The sequence below is a fragment of the Callorhinus ursinus genome, unplaced genomic scaffold (genome assembly GCF_003265705.2).
Source record: "Callorhinus ursinus isolate GAN/ISIS: 27379988/994484 unplaced genomic scaffold, GSC_fseal_2.0 scaffold43, whole genome shotgun sequence".
Lineage (NCBI taxonomy): Eukaryota > Metazoa > Chordata > Mammalia > Carnivora > Otariidae > Callorhinus > Callorhinus ursinus.
Genome location: NW_027397105.1, coordinates 12,587,078 through 12,609,784, shown reverse-complemented (window position 1 = coordinate 12,609,784; position 22,707 = coordinate 12,587,078). Strand labels below are relative to the sequence as shown.

The following is a 22,707-nucleotide window of genomic DNA, read 5'->3' as shown; positions in this document are numbered from 1 at the left end:
TGGTAATTAATATTCCAGGAAGCGCGCTGACGGCCTGTCCTGTGGGGAGTAGCCTTTGTTTGGGCTGTTTCCTGATTACTAGAACCCTGATGCTGTTTAGCTGAAATAAAGAAATTTGACTGGGAATGTTTATCTTTAAATTGTTCCCAAGCTGCCATTTAGTCTTGAAAGAGAAGAGAGCCTTGCAACCAGGGAAAAGAGACGAGAGAGAGGTAACATCCTACTGCCAACATCCTAAGACTGTCGGGGGAAGGAGGCACAAGACACGGTGAAGAGCGCTGGATGCTAATTTAGAAGCATTTAACCTGAGAAAACAGCCTTTTCCTTTATGCTTGGCAACTCACGCTCCAAGCCTCCCTTTCCCATCTGAAATGACACAGTTGGACCAGGTCAGTAGTTTTCAGACTTGCACTAAATCACACAGCCTTCACTCGGAGGAATCTCGTATGGAAATGCCATATGTGAAACAGAAAAAGGGACATGGTTCTGAGCGACATGAGGTTGGAGCCTGGATCTTGGCCTCTCAGCCACCTCTGCTTCCTGCCTGTGTGGCCCCCAGTCATCTCTGGAGGCAGGGGGGGCAGGTTTGAAACCTGCCCCAGACTTTGTGGTTCCTCGTTTTAGCAGCATAGGGTTTGGTGAGATGATCCGAGGACGATTTCACAGCTGCCCTGGCATGGGAGCCCTGAATGCCCAGCCCCACCGCTCCCTTTTTATTATCACTTCCTTTGGGGGCAAGAGAGCCAGTGGGTTGATTCGCTGGCATTTTGTCTCTGGAGATTGGAACTGGAATCTTCCAAACCACTTGCTGGTTTTCTTCGTCAGGGTCATCCTAGTTCACATGAAACCACAGCCTGGTTTTTGCCTGGAGCCTGTAACCCTTCCAGCTCCTTTCTCCCCTCATGCTCAGCTTGGCGACTGCACCCTGTGCTGGATGGTGGCCTGCCCGGTCCTCGGGGTAGCTTGCAGCAAGAGTGAGCAGATGGGCACGTCGAATCCTCTGGAGCCTCCATTGTGCTGCGTCACGTGCCGTGTACCGTGATCTGTCTCGTTCCACTCTCGTTAGCTGGGGAGGGCTGGTGGCAGCATGGGCCCTGGTAGAGAGGGGGATATGGAGTTTCAGGGAGGTGGGACTGCCTGTCCGAGGTCACTGAGCTGCCTAGCGGTGGGGCTGGGACGTAGAACTTAGTTCCACATGGTTCCCTTGCCAGCCTTTGTGAGACCGGAAGCCTGTCCTCCCTCCTCTTAGGAAGGCCACTTGGACTTGTTCACCTGGTACTATTTCTGTAGGATGCTGGGCTATTGCAGTCAAAATCAAAGCTGTGTAATGGACTTCTACTTCTTAGCCCTGGGAGGAGGGGCCTGGAGGGGCCGGGTGATACCCCCCCCCCGCAATAATTAAGCAAGTGAGGGGTTGTCCCCAGTTAACAGTTGGAGCCGCTGAGACCCACCCAGTTCAGTGACCTGCCTAGGTCACAGGAAGGCCGGTCTGGGTTTTCCCAAAGTTCTCTTTGACCTCCCCGTGTCTGATAAAAAGTGTGAACCTTTGCTATCAGAAACAGGGCCTTGCCCCGACATGGATTCCTTGGTAGCTGGGGTGCATGGAGGTACATGTGGGGAGGGCAGTAGTGCAGGACATTTCACAGGTCATCCTGTAGGCCCTAAAATCTTCTCGGCCTTAGGGTGGCCCCATGTCCCCCAGCAGGCTGCTGGCCTGTGGCAGTGACCACACCTTTGGCACAGCCTTGAACAGGAAACACTGCTTTTCCCCTAAGGAATTCAGAATCAGGAAATACTGTATCCTTGATCTCTGTTGGTCCTAAAGCACTGGTTTTATCAGACGGGCCAGGGAGGCTGTATGGCACCCTTTCAGACTCAGTGTCTTACCTCCGAATGGCCCTGGCCGGTAGCTAAAGGGGCCGGAGGAAGGGGGAGCAACTTCTGGGAGTCCCAGTTGAACGAGAGAAAGAGTCCACATCTCCTGGGTCTCCAGGTGCCACACCCAGAGCTTCTCTACTCTGGGGCTGGTGAGTGACCTGGGGTGTGGGGAGCCTCAGGGCTCAGTGGGATTGGGGTGTTCGTTTGTCTTCTGCTTGGGGACGTGCTCTGACCTAGAAATCTGACACAGTCCCACTTTTCGTTTAATGTGCTCATGTAAGGAAATGGATTGGTTGACATTGGGGGCTTTCAGCTCAGATTTGGGTTCATATCCTGGCTCTGTTTTTAATGGTGATGGAGCAGGTCACTCAGAGTTTCAGTGTCTGTCCTTCCTCTGAAAACTGGGGACTGTATAATGCCCATTGATGGTGGGTGCCTGTGATGGTGGCGAAGAGGATGCAAGAAGTGGCAAGTACCGGATTTGTAAATGCTCGGGTACCTGGGGGGTGCTCAGGAAGTGGGGTTCGTTTTCCCCAACATAGGCCCAGAGAGGGGACCCGCCTCCATGGTTTTGTGGGACAGCTGACCCTCTAGCTCCATTTCTTGTCTACCTCCACGCCCACAGAACAAAAGCCCAGGCTGCCTCCTCTCCTGCTGAGCTGCTTGGCACCAGCCTAGCAATTTCCTCATGGTAGCCCCTTGGGATCGGAAAGGCCGTAGTCGGTTTGCTTTTGTGGGTTTGATTTTCAGAACGTGTTTAAGTATAAAGATTGAACTATTTTTTTGGTTTTTGGTTGTTTTTGATAAGATGGAACTGGTTTTAAGAATTTGTAGAGGACAGGAAGTGAAGAGGCCAGGTGCCATTACCCTAAGACTTAGCATTAGAGTCCATGGGCTGCTCCAGAGGGCAGTGCTCGGCACAGCAGCCACCTCCGGGTCCCTGCCACGCTCCGAGAAGTGCAGAGTGCAGGTCCTGTGAATGGCAGTGGCAGATCCTGATTTGAGAAGCCACTGTCCTGTTGGTGTCCCTGGGACAGTTGTCTGAGAACCAAAGTCCTTGTGGCCCTGGGCCTGGTGAAACCGTTGGAGGGTAGAGGGCCGCGCAGGTCTTGTCCCAGATTGATGGGCAGGTGGGTGGGAGATGTGGCCGGGGCATGTCCCGGGCCTTTGGTCCTCAGTGTTGATTCACTCACTTCAGCCAGCAGGCCCGTCCTTCCAGTCTCCCCGCTGCTCCCCAAGCTTTACAAATCCCACCTGCTTCCAGGGAGGGGAGCCTTTTGCCAAGGGGACCGTTCTCTAGGGTCTAAACAGGTAGAAGTGGTTCCTTTAGAGAGCCTGCAGACAGCTTCTCTAACAGGCAGATGCCATCTCAGCAAGCAGCCTGCTGACTCTTCCTGCCTCGAAACCCTGTGAGCTTAGGGGTCCTCTTCAGGGGAGCTGGACCAGCGAGGGTGGTCATGCTGCCTCCTGCGATGTGGAGGTTTTTCTCTCCTTAAATCGAAGGAGCAGTTGACGTGCTCTGGGATTATTTATTGTGGAGGTGGTGGCATTTGTAGCTAACAGTAATTGCTGTGTACCAGGCCACTGTTAACTCATTTACATTCACAGTGGCCTTATGAAGTAGAGAGATAAGAAACCTGAGCTGGAAAGAGGTCATGTAACTTTGCCCACGGGCAGTGCTGTAAGTGCTGGAGCTGGGAGGCAAACCCAGTCTGACGCAGGGTCTCCGCCTTCCACTCTTGCCTGCGCCGTCCTGAGCGGGGTCACGTGGGCCTCCTGGACATTAGATTTCGGGCTGTGTGTGGCCCTCCCGTCCAGGAGCCAGGGGCTGTCCTGCCGGGAGGGTGAGCGTGTGCTGTGAAGGGTGGGGCCAGAGGATGAGGCCTGGGCTGAACTTATTTACACTTCTTGCCTCTTTTTTTCTTCCCATGGCACTTTCCCGTCCTACCTGTTTCTTAATGGGAAGCACTGCTTTTTGAGGGAGAGGATGAGACTCTTTCCTGCAAAGCCCCAGAAGTGTGTCCCCACACATTCTCTAGCATTCCTCCCTTTGCCACGAATGGCGTCATGTTCCAAAAATCCTGCGGCCATGGGCTCCTTGTCAAGACTGAACAGGGAAGAGGCTTTTTAAAATGTCACTTTCTCCCTCTTCCTCCAGCTGCTGCAGTCCAGGGAGGAGCCCTGAGCACGGATTGGGCTTGCAGGGCATGTGTGTGGGCAGAGGGCTAAGCGGGTAGCTAGCTGAGCTGGGAAGTGTGGGAGGGGAGGACAGAGAGCGGGCCATCAGCTGTGTGCCCTCGCTCTCTCTGTGCCTGGGATCTAGGGAGCTCTGTTGTGTGGGTTTTGTTTGGGGTTGTTTTTTGTGGTTTTTTTGTTTGTTTGTTTTTTGAGGTGAAATTCATATAACATGAACCATTTTAAGAGTATGCACATCCATTGCATTCAGCACATTCATCCCATTGTGCAAACACTACAGGTCTATACAGTCTATAGTTTAAGACATTTCATCACCCTGAAAGAACACCCGTAACTATTAGGTTGTTACTCCCCACTCCCAGTCCTCAGCAACCACCAGTCTGCTTTCTGTCCTTACGGCTTTACCTATGCTGGAACGTTGGTTAAAATGGATATAGCATATGTAGTGTTTAGTCAGGCTTCTTGTACTTAGTATGTTTTCAGAGTTCATCCGGTGGTAGCATGAAGCAGTACCTCATTGTTTTTTTTAATGGCCGAATAATATTCCAGTATATGGGCATAGCACATTTAGATTATCTGTTCATCTCTAAATGGATGCTTGGGCTGTTTCCACATTTTGGCTGTTGTGAATAGTGCTGCTATGAACGTTCATGTACATGTGTTATTTGAACATCTACTTTCAGTTCTTCTGGGTAGAGACCTAGGAGTGGAATATCCGGGTCCAGTGGTCATTCTGTTAGTGATCTGTGTTTCGAATCAGCACATCAAGCCAGAGGCCAGCACTGCAGACTGCTGGGTGGGAGGACAGAGCATACGGTGCTGCCCAGACCTGTGTTCCTCATTTGTAGGAGTCCAGGATGGAGAACTGGGGTACGGGGCCACGCTCAGGGTTACAAGCATGGTGTGCAGCTTTGAGGTGGTGGTACAGGTGCTGTGCCCATGCACAGGGATGGCTGAGCCACTTTGAGCTTCAGTCCTTCCTGTCTTCCCTTCCTGTCTAACCTGAAGATGAGTGGAGCTGCCAGGAAGTAGCTAAGTGGGGGCTTTAATATTGGTGGGAGGGGGGCTGAGGGAGCATAGGAGTTGAAGGCCAGACAACATAGGGAGACACTGGAGTGCTCCAGTGGTGAGATGCATGGGGAGCTGCTGCTATTGGTCTTCCAAAAGATGTTGGGGTCACTAAGAGGGAAAAGAGATGATCTGGCCTGGTCGCTAGTTATCAGTTTTCAAACTTTATCTCTTTAGGAGTAGAGCACAGAGCCCCTTGAAACAGAACATGGAACTCACATATGTGAGGGATGGGAGGAGGGGACGGGGCCACCTGTGAGACACGCCCCCCGGAGCTCCGCCCACCCCACACTCTGCAGCAGCCCCTGAAACACCACCTCCCATTGTCTTCACTGTTAGAAAATCACTAATTTACCCTGACCCCCGTGTTAATAGTTTTTAATAGAATGAAATATTTGATGCATACAGAAGAACATAAGTCGCATCTATGTACAGTGTGTATGTACCAGATTCCTAAGGAACACTCAAGGTGCTTGGTCGTTCCAGTGTTTCAGCCTCCCTCAGTGGCCTCCAGGGGAAGGACCCAGAGTGGGTGTTGCCTGTGTGGAGCCCAGCCCCCTCTCCAGACCTCCCCTCCTCAAGAGAACTTTGCCTCGCCCAGAGGAAGGGCTCCCTGCCTGGTGTGTGTGCGGGAGTCCGTTTCATTTCCAGATGTGCTGTATATAGTACAGCCACTGTGGTAAGTCTGGTGGGAGATAAGCAGCCTTTTAAAGTAGTGCTGTGGAGGAGAAAGGAGTCTTGAGTAGAAACTTGGAGATGGACCTGAAGGCGCATTTGTGTTTGGGCTTGACAGAGAGCCAGGGTGACAGCATGAACAGAGTGCTGAGGGAAGCAAGGGTGTGGGGGCAGGATGGGCCAGTCACTGACCTGAGGATTTGGGGTGGGGGTGGGGGTGGGATGATTGGCTAGGCCAGTGGTTCGCAAGCTTTTTGTTTTGAAGACTCCTTTATGTTCTTGATTATTGAGGCCCTCAAAGGGCTTTTGTTTATGTGGGTTACATCTGTGGTATTTGTTGGACTAGAACTTAAAACTGAGAAATGTTTAGAAATTTATTAATCTATTTAAAAATAAAATAAACCCGTTACATGTTCACATAAATAACAGGTGTATTCTGAAAAGTTACTTTTCCAAAACAACAAATAAATCTGGTGAGAGGAGCCACACCATTTTGCCTTTTTGCAAATCTCCATAACATCTGTCATCATGAAAGACAGCTGGATTCTCCTGTCTTCTGCACTCGGTCTGTTGTGATGTCATGTCACATAGCCTCTGGCAAACTCTGCTCTACAATAGGGAAGGGGTGAGAGTGAGGAAGTGAAGACTTCATAAAATAGTTTTGGCTCGTGGACCCCCAAAAGGGTCCAAGGACTGCCATACTTGGAAAATCACTGGTCTAGCTCAAGTTGGATCATTTGCTGGAAGGCCGTGATAGGAGTGGCAGGGAGGACTCCTGTCATGATGGAGCTGATGCAGGTGCAGAATCCGGGCGAGGGCCTGAAGCAGCCCCCTTGGAGTGAGGTGTGAGACGCGCAAAGGGCAGCATGTGATAAGGGGACAAGTGCCTGCTCTCTCCAGCGGCAGGCACACTCCAGGACTGGCTCACCCTCACTTCCTGTCGCCGAGGGCTGGCTCTCTGAAGAATAAATGAAATGCAGGTACACGGCCTGTGGTAGGGACTCAAGGTGAAGAGTATGGGGTAGGTTATATTCTGAGTGCACAGACAGGTGTCTGAGGCTTGGAGAAGGAGGTTGCTTTGCCGTTGTTACATGACACCAGCGCCACTCCGCAGCTCCTGAAAGGGAGGGGCCGGAGGTGCCTGGAATGTTTTAGGATGGAGACTAGACTGGTGACAGGGACGTGTTCTCATGTGGGGAGGAAGGGGCGGCCAAGGAATAACAGACGGGGGGCAGGCAGTTCTCCTTGGGCCTCTGTCACTGATTAGCTTTGTGGCCAGAAGGTAAGATGACCCTGATCTTTTCATCTGTTCACTTAGCGGTGCTTGGTAATTTCCAAGACCCCATCCCAGTTCCTGACCTGGAGCTTTGGACACGGGAGTTGGAAGGAGACATGGCAGTGGCCAGGTGGCACTCCCCCTTTCCCTGGAGATGCAGGGTTGGGGCTTGGCTCAGAAGTCAGGGTGGAGAGGGAGATTCGCGTTCCTTGGTCTCAGAGGGATGGTCGGGCCCTGCGCCCTCTAAGCACGTGGGTGGAAAGGGGATTTAAGGGAATCTTGGAGGCCCCAGAGGTCTGTGTGACACAAATGGGATTATTTATTTATTTAAAAAAGATTTTATTTTTTTGAGAGAGAGGACAAGTGGGGCAGAGGGAGAGGGAGAAGCAGACTCCCGCTGAGTGGGGAGCCCGATGTGGGGCTGGATCCCAGGACCCGGAGATAATGACCTGAGCCGAAGGCAGATGCTAGTCAACTGAGCCATCCAGGCGCCCCTCACTAAATTTTATTTTTAGGAAGAAGTTTGGATCAACCCTCAGAATTTTCATTAGGAAAATTACCTCTTCATTTTAAGACTACGGTGCTCCTCAACCAGCTCCTGCCCCTTGGATTCAGTGGCTATACAGGAATTTTGATGTCTTTAGTGTTCAATAAGGGAGTTATCCCCACGGCCTCAGATCTTTCAGGTATACCACAATCTTTGTTATGACTGTATTTTTTATGGCATCTGTCAAAATATTTTCTCTGCCCCTTTCTTCTCCATCACATGGAAAGGCTTTATGGAAACCCTATGTCCGTCCCTTTGAGATGTTTTCAGCTTGAGATTTGGTCTGTGTAGCTAGTGCTGCGTGCCCCTGAGTCTGCCTGTGGGGAGCCTCTCAGGAACCCCCTTCCAGCACCTCCTTCAACCAGTTTTCCTTTTTTTTTTTTTTTTTTTTTTTTGGCTTTTGAAGCATTCGTTGTTCAGACTTTACATTGATAAGTGGTGTTTACCTCTTTGACCTCTCTTAAAGAAGGTTGAAAAACCGTCACCAAATTGTATATCAGTGTTCACAGCCACCAAAAGGGAGAAATGACTCCAGTGTCCAGCAGCAGTTGAGTAGGTAAATTGTGGTATGTTCATCAATGGAATGTTATTTGGCCATAAAAAGGTGTAAAATATACACATGTACTACAGCGTGGATAAACCTTGAAAACATCATGCCAAGGAAAGGGAGCAGTCAGAAAAGATCACTTGTCATCTGATTGTGTTCATACGAAATGTCCAGAACAGGCGAATGTATAGACACACAAAGTACAGTAGTGGTTTCCAGGGGCTGGAATGGGGGGGGAGGGGGTTGGGAGATGGAGGGATTAAATACCCCCAAACAGTTACCACCCCGCCTCATTCTTGGTTTGTACTCATAATTCATATCTTACCAAACCATTCTTTGACATGTTCATTTTCCATCTTCTCACCGTTTTCTGCTTGACATTTGCCATCCACGCATAGCTAATAGCACACATTCCACCTCCATTCTACCCTGTCGCGGTTACCCCAGGTGCCCCTGAGCACACCGTACGGACATGGTGTCGGCCTCCCGCTCACACACACACCCTTGCGTGCAGTCTGGGCAAGTATGTCAGCAGCGCAGGAGCATTCTCTGCCAAAACCAAGGGGCCATCCGATCACACTTTGTAGAACTCAGGTCATTGTTTTCACCAAATATTTATTGTCTGCCTCCACCCTGTGCTGCTTCTGATTTGGCTGAAGGGTGGGACTGTCTGCAGATTGTCTAGAGGTTTGGGGCCTCCGCGCTAGCTCTGGAGGTGTGGGCCCCGATCATACCAAGCCTTGTGGAGTTCTTGGGATGTGGCCTCTCCTCCTGGAACCCTTGCTTCCATGACACTGCCAGACGGGGTGACATTGTGTGTAAGGCCCTGCTGCCTCTTTTGGAGGGAAGCTTGAACCTCTGCACACGTCGGCCGACCTGACGCTGGCTCAGTTCTGCCTGCTTTCCCCAAGCTCATGTCCCTGACTTCAGTTTCTGAAGTTGGTCCTGTGCGAACTTCTCACAGGAAGTCTCTCCCAGACCTCCCGTCTCTCTGCCCCCCGTGCCGAGTTCCTTTCCCTTCGTTCCACTTTTTGTGCCTTTGTCTCATCGTGGGTATTTCCGGTGGCTTTCTTATCTTTGTGTTGTTGGTTCTACATTGTGGCCTTTGGCACCAAAGGTTGGTGAGCTGCATTTCTCCTGAGTTCCAGGGTCACGTGTCTTGGTAATTAATAGGGTCCCAACTCTTTCCCCAAAGTATCCTTGTTTGAATGGTAAATCACAGGGTTACTTTACTTTCTCTGGGGTGGGGAAGAGGTGGGAGCCTGTGCTCACCCTTACTGTTTGGACAGGTAAGAGAGACTCCTCCTTCCAGAGAAGAGCCCCACAGTTTCCGTCAGCTCCCGGAACACCTTAACAATCCGTGGTGCCCCGCCAGGCTGTCTGGGTGGCTCTGTGGAGGGTGGTCTGTGTTTGGTTCATCCCATAGTGATGAACTCCTCACAGGTGCCGTGCACGCCCAGGCCCTGGACCTCGACTGCAACGGTGTCTGGGGAGACCCTGTGTGATGTGCGGGTCAGGACTAGACCCTCCAGGAGAACATGCTTCCTGTTCAGATGGCTTCGGCCTTTACTTTTGGAAGTGGCTCACCGACGTGGAGCAGTGTGGAGTGGTTACAGGCCAGCTAGGGAGCCAGGTGGTCGTGGCTCAAGGCCTGGCCTTAGGTCACAGCAGTGTCCTTGAATGTCAGATGGAGGTGCCGATGGCATGTACCTCATAGGTTTGTTGTGCAGACCGGAGAGTACATGAAGGGCGTGGAGCAGTGACCAGTCTCATAAGCTGTGGATGTTAGCTCTGAGGACGGTGGAAAGCAGGACAGATGTGACAAAGAGAGGAAACCAATGGGCATTTTTACCTGACTCCCCAGTGTGCTCAGTTAGATCGAGTGTGTGTCCTCCAGGCCACATACGTGATGATATCCTGCCGGCCGGGGAACAGCTGCCTTTCTCACTTGGAAGGCCGGGCTTTCACCCTGGTCACGGCCCTGGGTTCTGATCATGTTGAATCACCCAGAGTGACTGTAGTACGACTGTGAGTATCTTGGTGATGGTTGATTGTTCTCTGCTGACTTTCAGAGGCAAACGACAGGCCCTGGAAGTTCACGCTGGCATATGGTGGCCATATTGAGGAATGTAGTGTGGGTGCAGAACTGAATGTAAAGCAACATCACGGTATTCTCCAGGCCTTGAGACCCCTTGGACAAGTCTTAGGAGTCCCGGCACGGTTTAGTTCTCATGGCCTTGTGGGGAACAAGTGTGTGTGTGGCCCTCCAGGGGGTCGACAGTGATGGCCAGCACCCTCACTGATGATGATCGGCCCTGGCAGGCTTGTTCTGAAAGAGATGCCCCACTTGCTTGAGGGCTTTGGCCCAAGTAGGCATGCTCAGAATTGTGTGCTAACCCCCCTGACATGGGCTAGGCAGGTGGGCACCTAGGATACAGTAAGGTCTTGGCAAGGTTGAGGCCTGAGACTGACTTTCACATGTGCTCACATCTCCTTTTACTGACTTTACTTGAAATGTCTCGGAAAAGACTGGTGACCTTGAATTCTTATGAGCTTGATTTACAAGCTCATAAAGATGGTCAGACGGCTGCTGCCCAGGCATCATTTCTCCTTTTAGAAACGAAATGCAGAAAATATTAAACAGCCTGTTTGTTATGAACCTGGAAGTGTTGCCACAGAAACTCTTTTGGGGGGAAAAAAAAAGGGCAAGGAAGCAACCTCGAAACTACAGGTGTATTAGCTGCAATCTACACACATTCTGCCCATAGATCTTTTAATGAATCCTCTACCAAGGGCCATTTGCCCCCCAGCTCATGCTTGAGTGCAGGTCCCTATACCCCACCTTTGGCCCAGAGAAATCTTTGCCCCAGGAATTTCCCCAAAGCTGGGATACTGGCCCGCACATATATGGATCCTTCAGGACTGTGGGACTTTTCCTCTTGAAGAACTTTCATGGGGATGGTCACTGTGCTTGGAATTCAGGCGTTTAGCCTGGTATGAGGGAGCCTGTGTGGGCTTTGCATGCTCTGCCCCTACGCTCAGAGTCGGGGGCCCTGGGGTCCTTCTGGACTGGCCTCAAATACTCTGTAGTCCTGCCCATCACACTCCTTTGGGGACCTCCACTCATTACCTCCTCTGTGGGGCTCTCCCCTGAGCACTGCTGGTCCCCCCAAGTGCTACCCCCCAGCTTGGTCTGAGCACCGGCTGTGTGCACGGCCCTATGTAGGTGCTGGAATGTGTATCCCTGACTCTGGGCCATTGATTGTTCAGTGACCCAGTATGTGTTTGTGTCTGATGTAATTTTTTAAAAAATGGTATGGAAAAGTTATGTGTTTTTGTATTATTGTAGATGATGAAACTGAGATTCACAGAGGTAATGGGTCTTGCCCTGGGCCACATACCAACTAAGTCACGGAACTGGGACTTGAACTTGGGCCTTCTGGTTCCCAGGCCACGGTCTTTACACTAATTATCCCGAGCTGTTAGGTCATGCCATTGGTGGAGAGTGGAGTACAGGGATTCCTTGACCTCGTCTACTTATTCTCATAGGAACAATCAAGCCCTTGCCCCCCACCCCCTGCCGTCTTTTGGCAGATACTCTGTTAGTACTATATCAGAAGTCATGCATGCACAGTCAGGCAAACATCTTCCTCTCCCTTTGAAAAGGAAAGTAATGTCTGGTAAGTACTATATAGTAGCATGACTTTACAAAAAATGGTAAAAGCAAACAAAAAAACCCAAGACTTGTTCATGATCCCAGCAGTCAACACAATAGCTGTTTTCTCGTTGACTCCCAGTCTTCCTCTGTCCTTATGATGCATTTTATAATAATAGGCCACATTTTTACATCCTACCCTGGATGCTTGTTCCCATGCCTGGTCTCCTTCACTAATCCAAGAGCCCCTTGGGGAGGGAAGTGCGCGTCACATTTTTATCTCTGGTCCCTGGAGTGATTCCAGCCTCACAGCAGCAACTGGGGAAATTCCACTGAACACCTCCAGAGGGTGCTAGTCACCCAGGAGACAGATGGACTGAAGCCACCTGGCTCTGTGCAGGAAGCACTGGCTTGATGGAATCCTGTGGGCACATACTCTCAAGGGGTTCTTGAATTCCTCATAGGTGTTTATAATTAATGCCTGTGTAATATTTTCATGAGTTGATAATCAGCATTCATTTAGCCATTTGCTTTTTGGACATTGAGTTCCTCTTCAATCATGAGGGGAGCTTTTTGCTTCTCTTTGTTATTTCTTTCAGCTTAATTTCTGGCTGTGGGGTTTCTGGGGCAGGAGTCTGGAAAGGTGGTGGTTCTCCCCACATACGGCCACATTGCAGCTCTTGGAGAGTGCCGGGTTTCCCACAGCACTTCTGCCTTGTGTCTTTGCCAGTGTGGCACACGTGGCATGACTGGGGGGTCAGAATCAGAGAAGGGAGAAGTACACTTGAAGTTCAGCCTGTCTTCCTGCTCCTCAGCCTGCTGGTTGTCCCCCGGTGCCAACCAGTACCGACTAGCAACATGGGAGCTCCAGGTGTGGAGGCTGGAAGTGCCGTCTGGGCTTACCTGGGTCTCGGCTGGGAAGGCCTTACGGGCCATACTCAGAGAACAGTTTAGGAGCAGTCTCGGCTGCGTGGTGGCGACTAGTAAGTATGTCCACTGACTCATGTGGATGTGTGTTTCAGTGACCGCAGCCCGACTTTGTACAGGGCGCAGTGCTAGATGGGAGGCGAGATTCCTGTCTGCAGCGAGCTGAGGTGTTGTAAGAGGGAAGGAACGTGGATCGCTTGGGGTTGGGAGATACGGAACTTAGGAGGGGCAGTGGGATGGGGCAAAGAGCCCTCCACACAGAGAATTGCTTGTGCCTGATGGAATTATTTTTCTTTCCCCTGGGAGGTGTAAGTATAACAGAGCGGTCCAGAGAAGGGCGAGGTGGCAGTGTCCTGGATTAATGGCGGTAGCAACCACAGTAAGTTCTCAGTAAGCAGTTGGCTTTGGGTCAGTTCCTATACTTGAAGGGGGTGTAGGATTTTGGGGGGGGGGGCCTGTGTAGGGGCCAGTAAGGGAACACCAGACCATAGAGGGCCTTTAGGATGACAGGATGTTTTCAGGGGCTAGGAAAGGTGGAGCCCACATTTTTGCATCAGTAGTTTCGGGTACTCTTCAGTGCCATAGCGTGCAGTGTATCTGCCTTTCTCGGCGCCATGTACACTCACAGGGTGGGTGAGTCTGAGGACAGGAAAAGCGAGGTTAACCACTCGTTAGAAATCCGTCACTGACGTCCCTGCTCTTTGAGCCTCAGGCCACATGTTGCTGAGAGCTGGGCATGTAATGTTCCCGATACCTCGGAGCCGATTGTGATCGGGTGGCTGTGTCCAGAGGCTTGTATGTTTCTGGGAAGCATCAGTGTGGCAGCTTGACAACGCTGTGTAAAGCAGGCCAGGACGTTTGCATCTTCCCCTGCCTGTGGCCTGCCCACTTGGCCTGAGTTGAGGCAGTTGGGCTCTCCCTGATGCAGCCCAGACCTGCCTGGAGGGTGGCGAGAGGGAAAGGGGCAGAAGGATAGGCCCAACAGGGTGTACATGTGTGGCTGTGTGTGGCCTCCAGGAGAAGCTGGTGGAAAGGCTGGTGGAGCTCATTCAGCACAGCTGGGGGCCGAAGAGGGCCATCCTGGCCTGGGGAAGGCCCTTGTGGACCACAGAGATCTTCATGGCTGGAGCATCTGTGGTATGGGGCTGTGGAGGGTCCCTTTCCAGTGCTTAAATTGCCTGTATGTGGGTGGAGGCAGTATTCAGCAAGTAACAGGTTTGGGTTTTGTTTTGTTTTTTTTTTTGATTAAACTTTTTATTTTGAGATAATTGTATTTTTCTGTGCAGTTTTAAGAAAAATAGACAGCTGTTCCACGTACACTTTACCCAGTTTCCCCCAGTGGTAAAACCTTGTAAAATTATAGTGCGGTGTCAGAATCAGGATATTGACATTGATGCAGTCAAGATGCAAGGCATTTCCATCCTTCCAGGTCCCCTCATGCCATGCCCCCTGACCTCCCACCATTACTGCCTCTTTAACTCCTGGCAGCCATGAATCTGTTCTCCATTTGTAGAAATTACACACTTCAAGAATTTTATGTAAATGGAATCATACAGCATGTAGCCTTTCAGTTTTGGCTTTTTTCACTCATAATTCTCTGGAGATTCACCCAGATTGTGTGGATCAAGTTTGTTCCTTTTTATTGCTGACTAGTATTCCATGGGGGTCATGTACCAGTTTCTTTAACTGCTCACCTACTGAAGGACAGCTGGGTTTCCAGGTTTTGGCTATTACAAATAAAGCTGCTATAACTATTCAGAAATGTACAGTTTTTGTGTGAATGCAAACTTTTGTTTGCATCTGGAATAAGTACCCAGGTGTGCAGTTCCTGGATCATGGGGTAATTGCATGCTTAGTTTTTAAAGAGACCCCTAAACTTTTTTAGAGTGGCTGTACCATTTCACATTGTCTCCAGCAATGTATGAGTGATAGACTTTCCTCACATTCTTGCCAGCATTTGGTGTTGTCATTTTTATTTTAGCCATTCTTGATAGGCTTATATTGCTCATGGTTTTAAACAGATTGTTGTTTTTTTACTGTTGAGTTTCGAGAGGGCTTAGTATACTCTACTGGATACTAGTCCTTTGTTGGGCATGTGGTTTGCAAATATTTTTATTCCATTCTGTGGCTTATCTTTTCACCCTCCTGGTCGGGCCTTCGCACAGCAAAAATTTTTAATTTTAATGAAGTTCGATTTGTCAGTTTGTGTTTCATTTTTAGCTAATTTTTGTATAAGATTGAGCATTATTTATTTTTTGCTTGTGGATGTCCGGTGGCTTCAGCACCATTTGTCAAAAGGCTGTCTCTCCTCCACTGAATTGCTTTAGCACCTTTTTTCCAACACTAAGTTGGACATAATTTGTGTGGGTCTGTTTCTGGGTTCTCTATTCTGTTCTCTCTCTCTCTCTCTCTCTCTCTTTTTTTTAAGAGTGGAAGAGAGGAGGGGAAGAGGGGCAGCGGGAGAGAGAGGATCTTAAGTAGGCTTCGCGCACAGCACAGACCCCTACATGGGGCTCGACCTTAAAACCCTGAGATCATGACCTGAGCTGAAATCAAGGGTCAGATGCTTTACTGACTTAGCCACCCAGACGCCCCTCCATTCTGTTCTATTGATCTATGTAGCTCACCTTCCACTAATATCACACAATCTTGAATACTGTGGATATGTAATAAATCTTGTAATCGAGTAGATGAATTCTTCCCTGTTTATTCTTTTTTAATTTTTAAAATTATTCTAGTTTCTTTGACTTTCCATTTAAATTTTAGAGTGATCTTGTCTATATCTGCAAGCCTTACTGAGCTTTTGATTAGTAATTGCATTAATTCTGTTTATCAATTTGGGGAAAATTGGCATCTTAGAATCTTCCAGTTTATGAGCATAATATGTCTTTCCATTTTTTTTAGATCGTCATTGGTTTCTTTCATCAGTGTTGTAGTTTTTTTTTAGCATGCAAGTCTTGTACATGCCTTGTTAGATTTACAACTAAATATTTCTCTTTTTTTAAGATTTTATTTATTTATTTGAGAGAGAGAGCAAGCATGAGCAGGAAAGGGGCAGAGGGAGAAGGAGAAGCAGACTCCTGGCTGAGCAGGGAGCCCAACCGGGGGGGGGGGGGACGACTCGATCCCAGAACCCTGGGATCATGACCTGATTGATGCTCAACCAACGAGCCACCCAGACATCCCAGTATTTCATTTTTTTAAGCGATTGTAAATGGTATTATATTTTTAATTTTGGTGTCCACATATTCCCTGCTAGTATATAGAAATACAGTTGATTTTTGTATACTGATCTTATATCCTGTATCCTTGTTGAACTCACTAGTTTTAGGAGTTTTTAAAAACATTCCTTGTTTTTCTACATAGAAAATTATGTCATCTGTAAACATTTTATTTTTTCTTTCTGATCTACATGCTTTTTATTTCCTTTTCTGCCTTATTGCACTAGCTGGAAATTCTAGCACTGTAGTTCTGAGAGTGGACATCATTGCCTAGTTCCTTATCTTAGAGGAAAAGCATTTCATCTTTCATCGTTTCTTAAATTTCACATATGAGTGAGATCAGGTGGTATTTGTGTTTTTCTGACATTTCACTTAGCATTATACTCCCTAGGTCCATCCATGTTGTTACAAATGGCAAGATTTCATTCTTTTTTATGGCTGAGTAATATTCCATTGTAGATAAATACCACGTTTCTTGATCCATTCGTATGTCAGTGGACACTTGGCTTGCTTCCATAGTTTGGCTATTGTACATAATGCTGCAGTAAACATAGGGGTTCAGATATCCCTTTGAATTGGGGGTTTTCTAATTTTGGGGTAAAATTCCTGGATTGTAGGGTAGTTCTGTTTTTAATTTTTTGAGGAACTCATCTGAGATTTCGCTTTCATTTCTGAAGGATATTTTCTCTGCGTATAGGATTCTGGATTGATGGTTTCCTTTCAGTGCCTGAAAAGTATTGTACCACTTGCCTCTGGCCTCTAAGGTTCCTGATGAGAAGTCCACTGTTGTCATATTTGGTTTTCTCCTATCCATAAGCTGTTACTTTTCTTTGGCTGCTTTCAAGAGTTTGTAGATTGTCTTTAGTTTTCAGAAATTTAATTTTGATGTGTCTTGGTGTAGATTTCTTTGGATTTATCCTTTGGAGTGTACTCAGCTTCTTGAATTTATAGGTTGCCTTTCTTGCCAAATTTGGGAAGTTTTCAGCCATTGTTTATTCAAGTGCTTTTTCCACCCAACTCTCCTTTTCTCTTTCTGGGAGTCTGATGACACAGATGATAGATCTTTTGTATTGTTCTACAGGTCTCTAAGACTCTGTTTTTCCCTTATTATTTCTTTTAGTCTGTTTTCTCTCTGTTGCCTGATTGGGTAATTTCTTTCTTTCTTTTTTTTTTTTTTAAGATTTTATTTATTTATTTGACAGAGAGCGAGCGAGCACACAAGCAGGGGGAGTGGGAGAGGGAGAAGCTGGCTCCCTGATGAGCAGGGACCCCGAAGTGGGGCTCGATCCCAGGAGCCTGGGATCATGACCTGAGCTGAAGGCAGATGCTTAAGACTGAGCCACCCAGGTGCCCCTGATTGGGTAATTTCTATTACTTTTCTTCCAGTTCACTGATTCTTTCCTTGTGGTTCCCATCATTCTGCTGTTGGGTCCATCCAGTCATCTTTTTATTTCATTGTATTTTTCAGTTTCAAAATTTCCATTTGGTTTTTATATCTCCTGGTTGTTTTTTGTTTGTTTTGTTTTTTTGCTGGGCCTTTCTGTGTTTCCACTTATTCCAAGCATGTTTATAATTTCTTGTTGAAACATTTCAGCATTGCTGCTTCATCAGATAATTCTGACATGGCTGCCACCTTGGTGTTGGCATCTGTGGATTGTCTTTATTCAGTTTGTGATCTTTCTGGTTCTTAGTATGCTGGTGATTTTTTTGGTTGAAATTTGGATATTTTTGTGCTATTTTAGGTGACTGTGGATTGTGTCTGACCCTTCTTTTCTGGTCGGCTTTCTCTGACACTACTCCAGTGGGGGTGGGGGGCGGGGGAGGGCCGCCATCTTTTACTTTCAGGTGGAAGTAGAAGGGAGGGCCGCCATCTTTTACTTTCAGGTGGAAGTAGAAGGGAGGGCCGCCATCTTTTACTTTCAGGTGGAAGTAGAAGGGAGGGCTGCCATCTTTTACTTTCAGGTGGAAGTAGAAGTCCAGGCTGCCCACTTGGCCTCCACTGCCACCTGACGGGGGAGGTTCCTTGTTACTTCGGAGCGGGGCTGAGAGTTCAGCCCCCCCATGTCTTCCTCCGACTCTACCCCAGCAGGGAGAGGGAGAGGGACCTTGTTACTTCGGAGCGGGGGGTGAAAACCCCATCTCCCTACCTGGCCTCCTGACACCTTCCTGGTGGGGGTGCTGGGGCACCTCTTAGCTGGCAAGGGTAGGAAGGAAGCCTTTGCCGGCATGGGTGGGGCTGGAGCTGAGTCTTTTCCTGTCATGTCTGGCAGGAATAGAGCAGTTATCGTATAAGAATGTTTTGTCCTACCAGGTTGTTCCTTCCCTGGTTCTTCAGCTAGAGAGAGCAGTTTTTATTGGGGCTTTTATTTGTTTGTCCCTGTTGGCACTTCCAGGTTGCTCATTCTTCCAGTACCTAGTCTGGGACAGTGAGACAAAAAGAGAAGCCAGGGTGCACATCTCCATGTTTTTTTCAGGTCTCAGGATCCCCAGCCCTTTTCTCTCCACCTTGCAGAGTCTCCTTAGGTTTTTATTATATACAGTGTCTGAGGTTTGATTTGTACTTAGTAGGAGGAAAAGGAAAATTATGTCTACCTATCTTCCCAAAGCAGAAGTTTCAAGTAACCATTTTTGAAAGGACTTTCAGTTGAGGAAGACACCGGGACCACCAGCAGCTTCTTCCCAGAGACCAGCCAGAAGTGCAGCCTCTGGTTTATTGGATTTGTGAGGGAAGGCTGAGTTTGTTTGTTTGTTTGTTTGTTTATTTATTTGACAGAGCGAGTGAGCACAAGCAGGGGGAGCTGCAGGCAGAGGGAGAAGCAAGCTCCCTACTGAACAGGGATTGATCCCAATCCTAGGACCCTGGGATCAAGACCTGAGTTAAAGGCAGACACCTAACTGACTGAGCCACCCATGCGCCCCTAGAGCACTTGTTTCTTGCCCTGTGCCCCCCACTGGCCCAGCCTTCCCACTTTTCAGGACAACCTGCCCACCTGGAAGGCTCCCCTTTGGGGTGGTGTTTCCAAGAAGGATCTGGCAAAGTGAGGTGGGTGCTGGCAGCCCCCCTGGTTTGCAGCACATGGGGCCTGCACACACTAGGCCTGAGTAGATGTTGGGTCAATAACAGTGCTCATGATGGGTGGTGGGTTCTGAGAGGACCTGTATCAGCCCCTCACTTCTCCATCCGCTCCTTTTGGAGAAAGATTAGGTAGATGTAGCTGCTAATATGAAGTCTCCCCAAAGCCCTGTGGCCAGAGACCAGGAGAGTAGCATACAATCACGCTAGACAGAAATGGAGGAGACATGACCTTGTTGTCTAACCTCCTGATTTCAGACCTCGGGGAACTGCAAACTAAGAGGTGAAGTGGGGAAGTCACCTGGCCCAGAATCACCCCCTGGCTCTCACCTTTCCATCTTGTGTACGTATGTCACTGAGTGATGTGAGAGAGCCCGCTGAGTGAGTGTGCTTGCCTGCTTGGGGAATGGCTGGGCACCACTGGCTGGTATTTGTTGAGAAAACAAACCTTACTGTCTTTACTTCTGTTTTCCGAGACAGAATTTCATTCTACGTCCCCCATGGCCCTCCTGCGTCATGTCCCTCTAACCCCAAGTTCCCTGCCAGCACCCACCTCCCGTGTTTCATCAGAACCAGTCCCTCACTTCCTTTCCTCAGCCCCCTCATACCCATTGCCTGAAGCTCCTACTACTCTGTTCACTTTCATGGGGAAAAGCCAGAGCTTCCCCCTGGGGGCCTAGAGGACCCTGCAGAAGCCAAGAAAAAGGAGTGTTCTTGGCTTACCCCAGAATGCTGTGTGACCTCTGGCAAGTGACCTTCCCTCTCTGAGTCACAGATTCCACAGCTATAAAATGAGGTGGTGTGACAGGGCTCCAGTTTGGAAAGTGTTGAATAAAAAGCATGGTAAGAGGACCCTAATCCTTTCCCAGAGATGAGTCATGTGTGTAAACAGCAGGCAGAGGATTTGGGTTTTAATTTGTGTTACTGCCCTCCAAAGAGTAGTGGACAAATTGGCTTGGTTGTGCCTTTTCCAGCAGCTTCTCACCAGCTGGGTATGGCTGAAAAGGAAGGTGGAGCCAGAGTGTCTGTCTAGTGTCTCAACTCCTGTTGAGCTCCTACTGTCAGGGTCTTGGGGGATGGGGGACTCTTCTTTAAAAAAAAAAAAAAAAATTTAACAGCTAACATTTATTATGCACTTAGAGGCCAAACACTGTGCTTAATGTTTTTTTCCTCAAACATTTGAGATATAATTTACAAACTATAAAATTCAACCTCTTAAAGTGTACAATTTAGTGGCTTTTAGCATATTCACAAGGTCATTCGACCATCTCCACTTTCTAATTCCAGAACATTTTCATCATCCCACTAAGAAACCCCATACCCGTTAGCAGTCGTTCCCTGTTTCCCATTCCCTCCATGTCCTGGCAACCACTAATCTGCTCTCTCTTTCTGTGGATTTACAATATATGGTCTTTGGTGTCTTATGTTCTCTCACTCAGGGTAACATCTTCAGGCTTTGTCCATGTTGTAGATCGTGCCAGGACTTGGTGCGTTTTTATGGCTGATAATATTCTGTTGAATGGATGGGCCGCATTTTGCTTATCCTCTCATCTGTTGATGTGCATTGGGACTGTTTCTACCTTTTGGCGATTGGGAATAGTGCTGCTGTGAACATTCAGGTCCAGGTTTTTATTTGAGCACCTGCTTTCAGTCTTCTCAGGTGTACATACCTGGGAGTGGAGAGCTCTGGGTTGAGTGGAGTTCTGTGTTTAACTCTTTGAGGAAGTGCCAGGCTTTTCCACGGCGGCTGCACCATTTTATATTCCTGTGCTGTGTTTTACTTGGATTAACTCATCAATCCTCACATAAGTCTCATGAGGTGTAGATACGATTACCGTCACCCCCACCTTTCAGATGGGACAGTTGAAACTCAACCACGTGGTTTTCAGCCCAACGTCACATAGCCAGGATGTTGATGATTCTTTGGCCATTGCTAGCTGTGATCACTAATAAAGCAGTGTCTCTTCTCCCAGGCCCTGTTTTGTATATCAGAATGAGGGCTTTTGACTCTGTTTGCATGATACACGTAGTACCCAGCACACAGTGGTGGGTACTCACATGGTGATTGGAAATGCCATTGTTTCCTGATCTTCGTGGCTTGATCAGGAACTTGAGGGAGGCGTCTGTGTCGTAGGAGTTCCTGTACTTCGCGGTTTCTCAGAGTCACACTACATTCTGTGTCCACATCTCCACACCAGTTGCTGCAGACCCCCCAGGAGCCTCTTACTCCCAAACATCTTTCTTGGGAGACTCAGCCTTTGGCTGGGGAATGAGATGCCTGATGTATGCTAAATAGAGGTGACTTCTGTTTCCAGGGAGCACTGATCTTTAACTTGACCATTGAACCTGTACTCTCTCTGGTCCAAGGCCCCTGATGACCTGCCCTCTTTTTTCTCCTCCAGGCAAAACCTATTTATGGTGGCTGGCTGCTCCTGGCTCCAGATGGGACCGACTTTGACAACCCAGTGCATCGGTCTCGGGTAAGGTCCTCAGAATGAATTCTTGAGGTGGGAGGGACTGGAGAGGTGCCCATCTAAGGGCAAGTCGACCGAGTGGAAGAGGGAGATGGGGAGTTGGAACAGTGGATCCTGGCATGGCAGGATCAGCAGGGAACCCCCATTTGGCAAACTCGTCGGTCCTACAGGAAAAGTCTCGATGATACTAGTTGTGCCAGGTCCACTCTTTAAAAGGAGATGCTCTCACATGGTGCCTCCTGTTTTCGTGGGTCAGCTTGACTGCAGAAACCGTTAAATGTAAAAGGCAGAAGAGCAGTTCAGCAAACATTTGCATTATGCTAATTAGGCTTCCAGTTCCCTCATTCCCTCCCTTCCTCATCCCATCTCTCTTCCCTCCAGTCCTCCCTGGCTAGGGGCTCAGCAAATGAGCACTAGTGAAGGGGTGACGGACTGGAGTGCCAACCCTGCTTTTTCCCCATCTCTCTTGGGCACCCCAGCCCAGGGTGGGTCCCTGCTGTGCGCAGGTTGCTGGGAGCAGCCCAGTCTGACCTGGAGCATCGAGATGATTAAACCGACATTGTCCCTAACCAGTGGTTTGTTCCTGTACCAGGGAGCCCCTTTGGATGACTCCAGTTAAAACACCCATCTTTTCTTTTCCACATGATTTTTCCAGGTGCTGCCGCCCATACCCTGTAAATTGCTCCAGCTCCTCTCCATTCCCATCCCCTGCTCCGAGAGCCTCTTCTTTGCCTCTTGATCTCTTCTGCCCCTGGCCTGAATGCTGCAGTCTAGAGTGGGGGCCGTGGTGCCCCACAGACCTTGTATTATGTCTGGGATCTTTAGGATTACGTCTGGTATGGGTTTTGACTTTAATTAAAGGAGCCTTGAAAATGTTTCTCAGGAAGACGTCAAGTGGCCTCTCCCTGGACGCCCATCGTGGAACCAGCCGTCTTCAGATCCTCTTCGCAAGGCTGTCTGAGCATCCTGTTCCTGCCATCCAGGCAGGAGGACGGCAGGGCTGACTGTATTCCAATGCCTGCAGTAACCAGGGAGCAGCTCCCTTTCCTGTTCTATATTTGGGTCATACAGAATTGCCATTTCCAGCTTCTGATGGGAAAAACATTATTATGAATGATATAATTCTGGCCCAAAGCAAAGAGATGTGATAGTTAGTTCTTGTGGCTTATT

The 22,707-nt window shown here is 48.8% G+C and overlaps 1 protein-coding gene across 8 annotated transcripts in view; it reads left to right on the top strand.

Moving 5' to 3' along the window:
* Window positions 1-22,707, top strand: part of MPRIP (myosin phosphatase Rho interacting protein) — a 153,170-nt gene that overhangs the window by 7,302 nt on the left and 123,161 nt on the right. For all 8 annotated transcript variants that reach the window (XM_073881824.1, XM_073881825.1, XM_073881822.1 and 5 more), the window contains exon 2: window positions 21,466-21,543. In XM_073881824.1, the coding sequence (XP_073737925.1) occupies window positions 21,466-21,543 (78 nt within the window). The remainder of the gene's footprint in view (window positions 1-21,465; window positions 21,544-22,707) is intronic.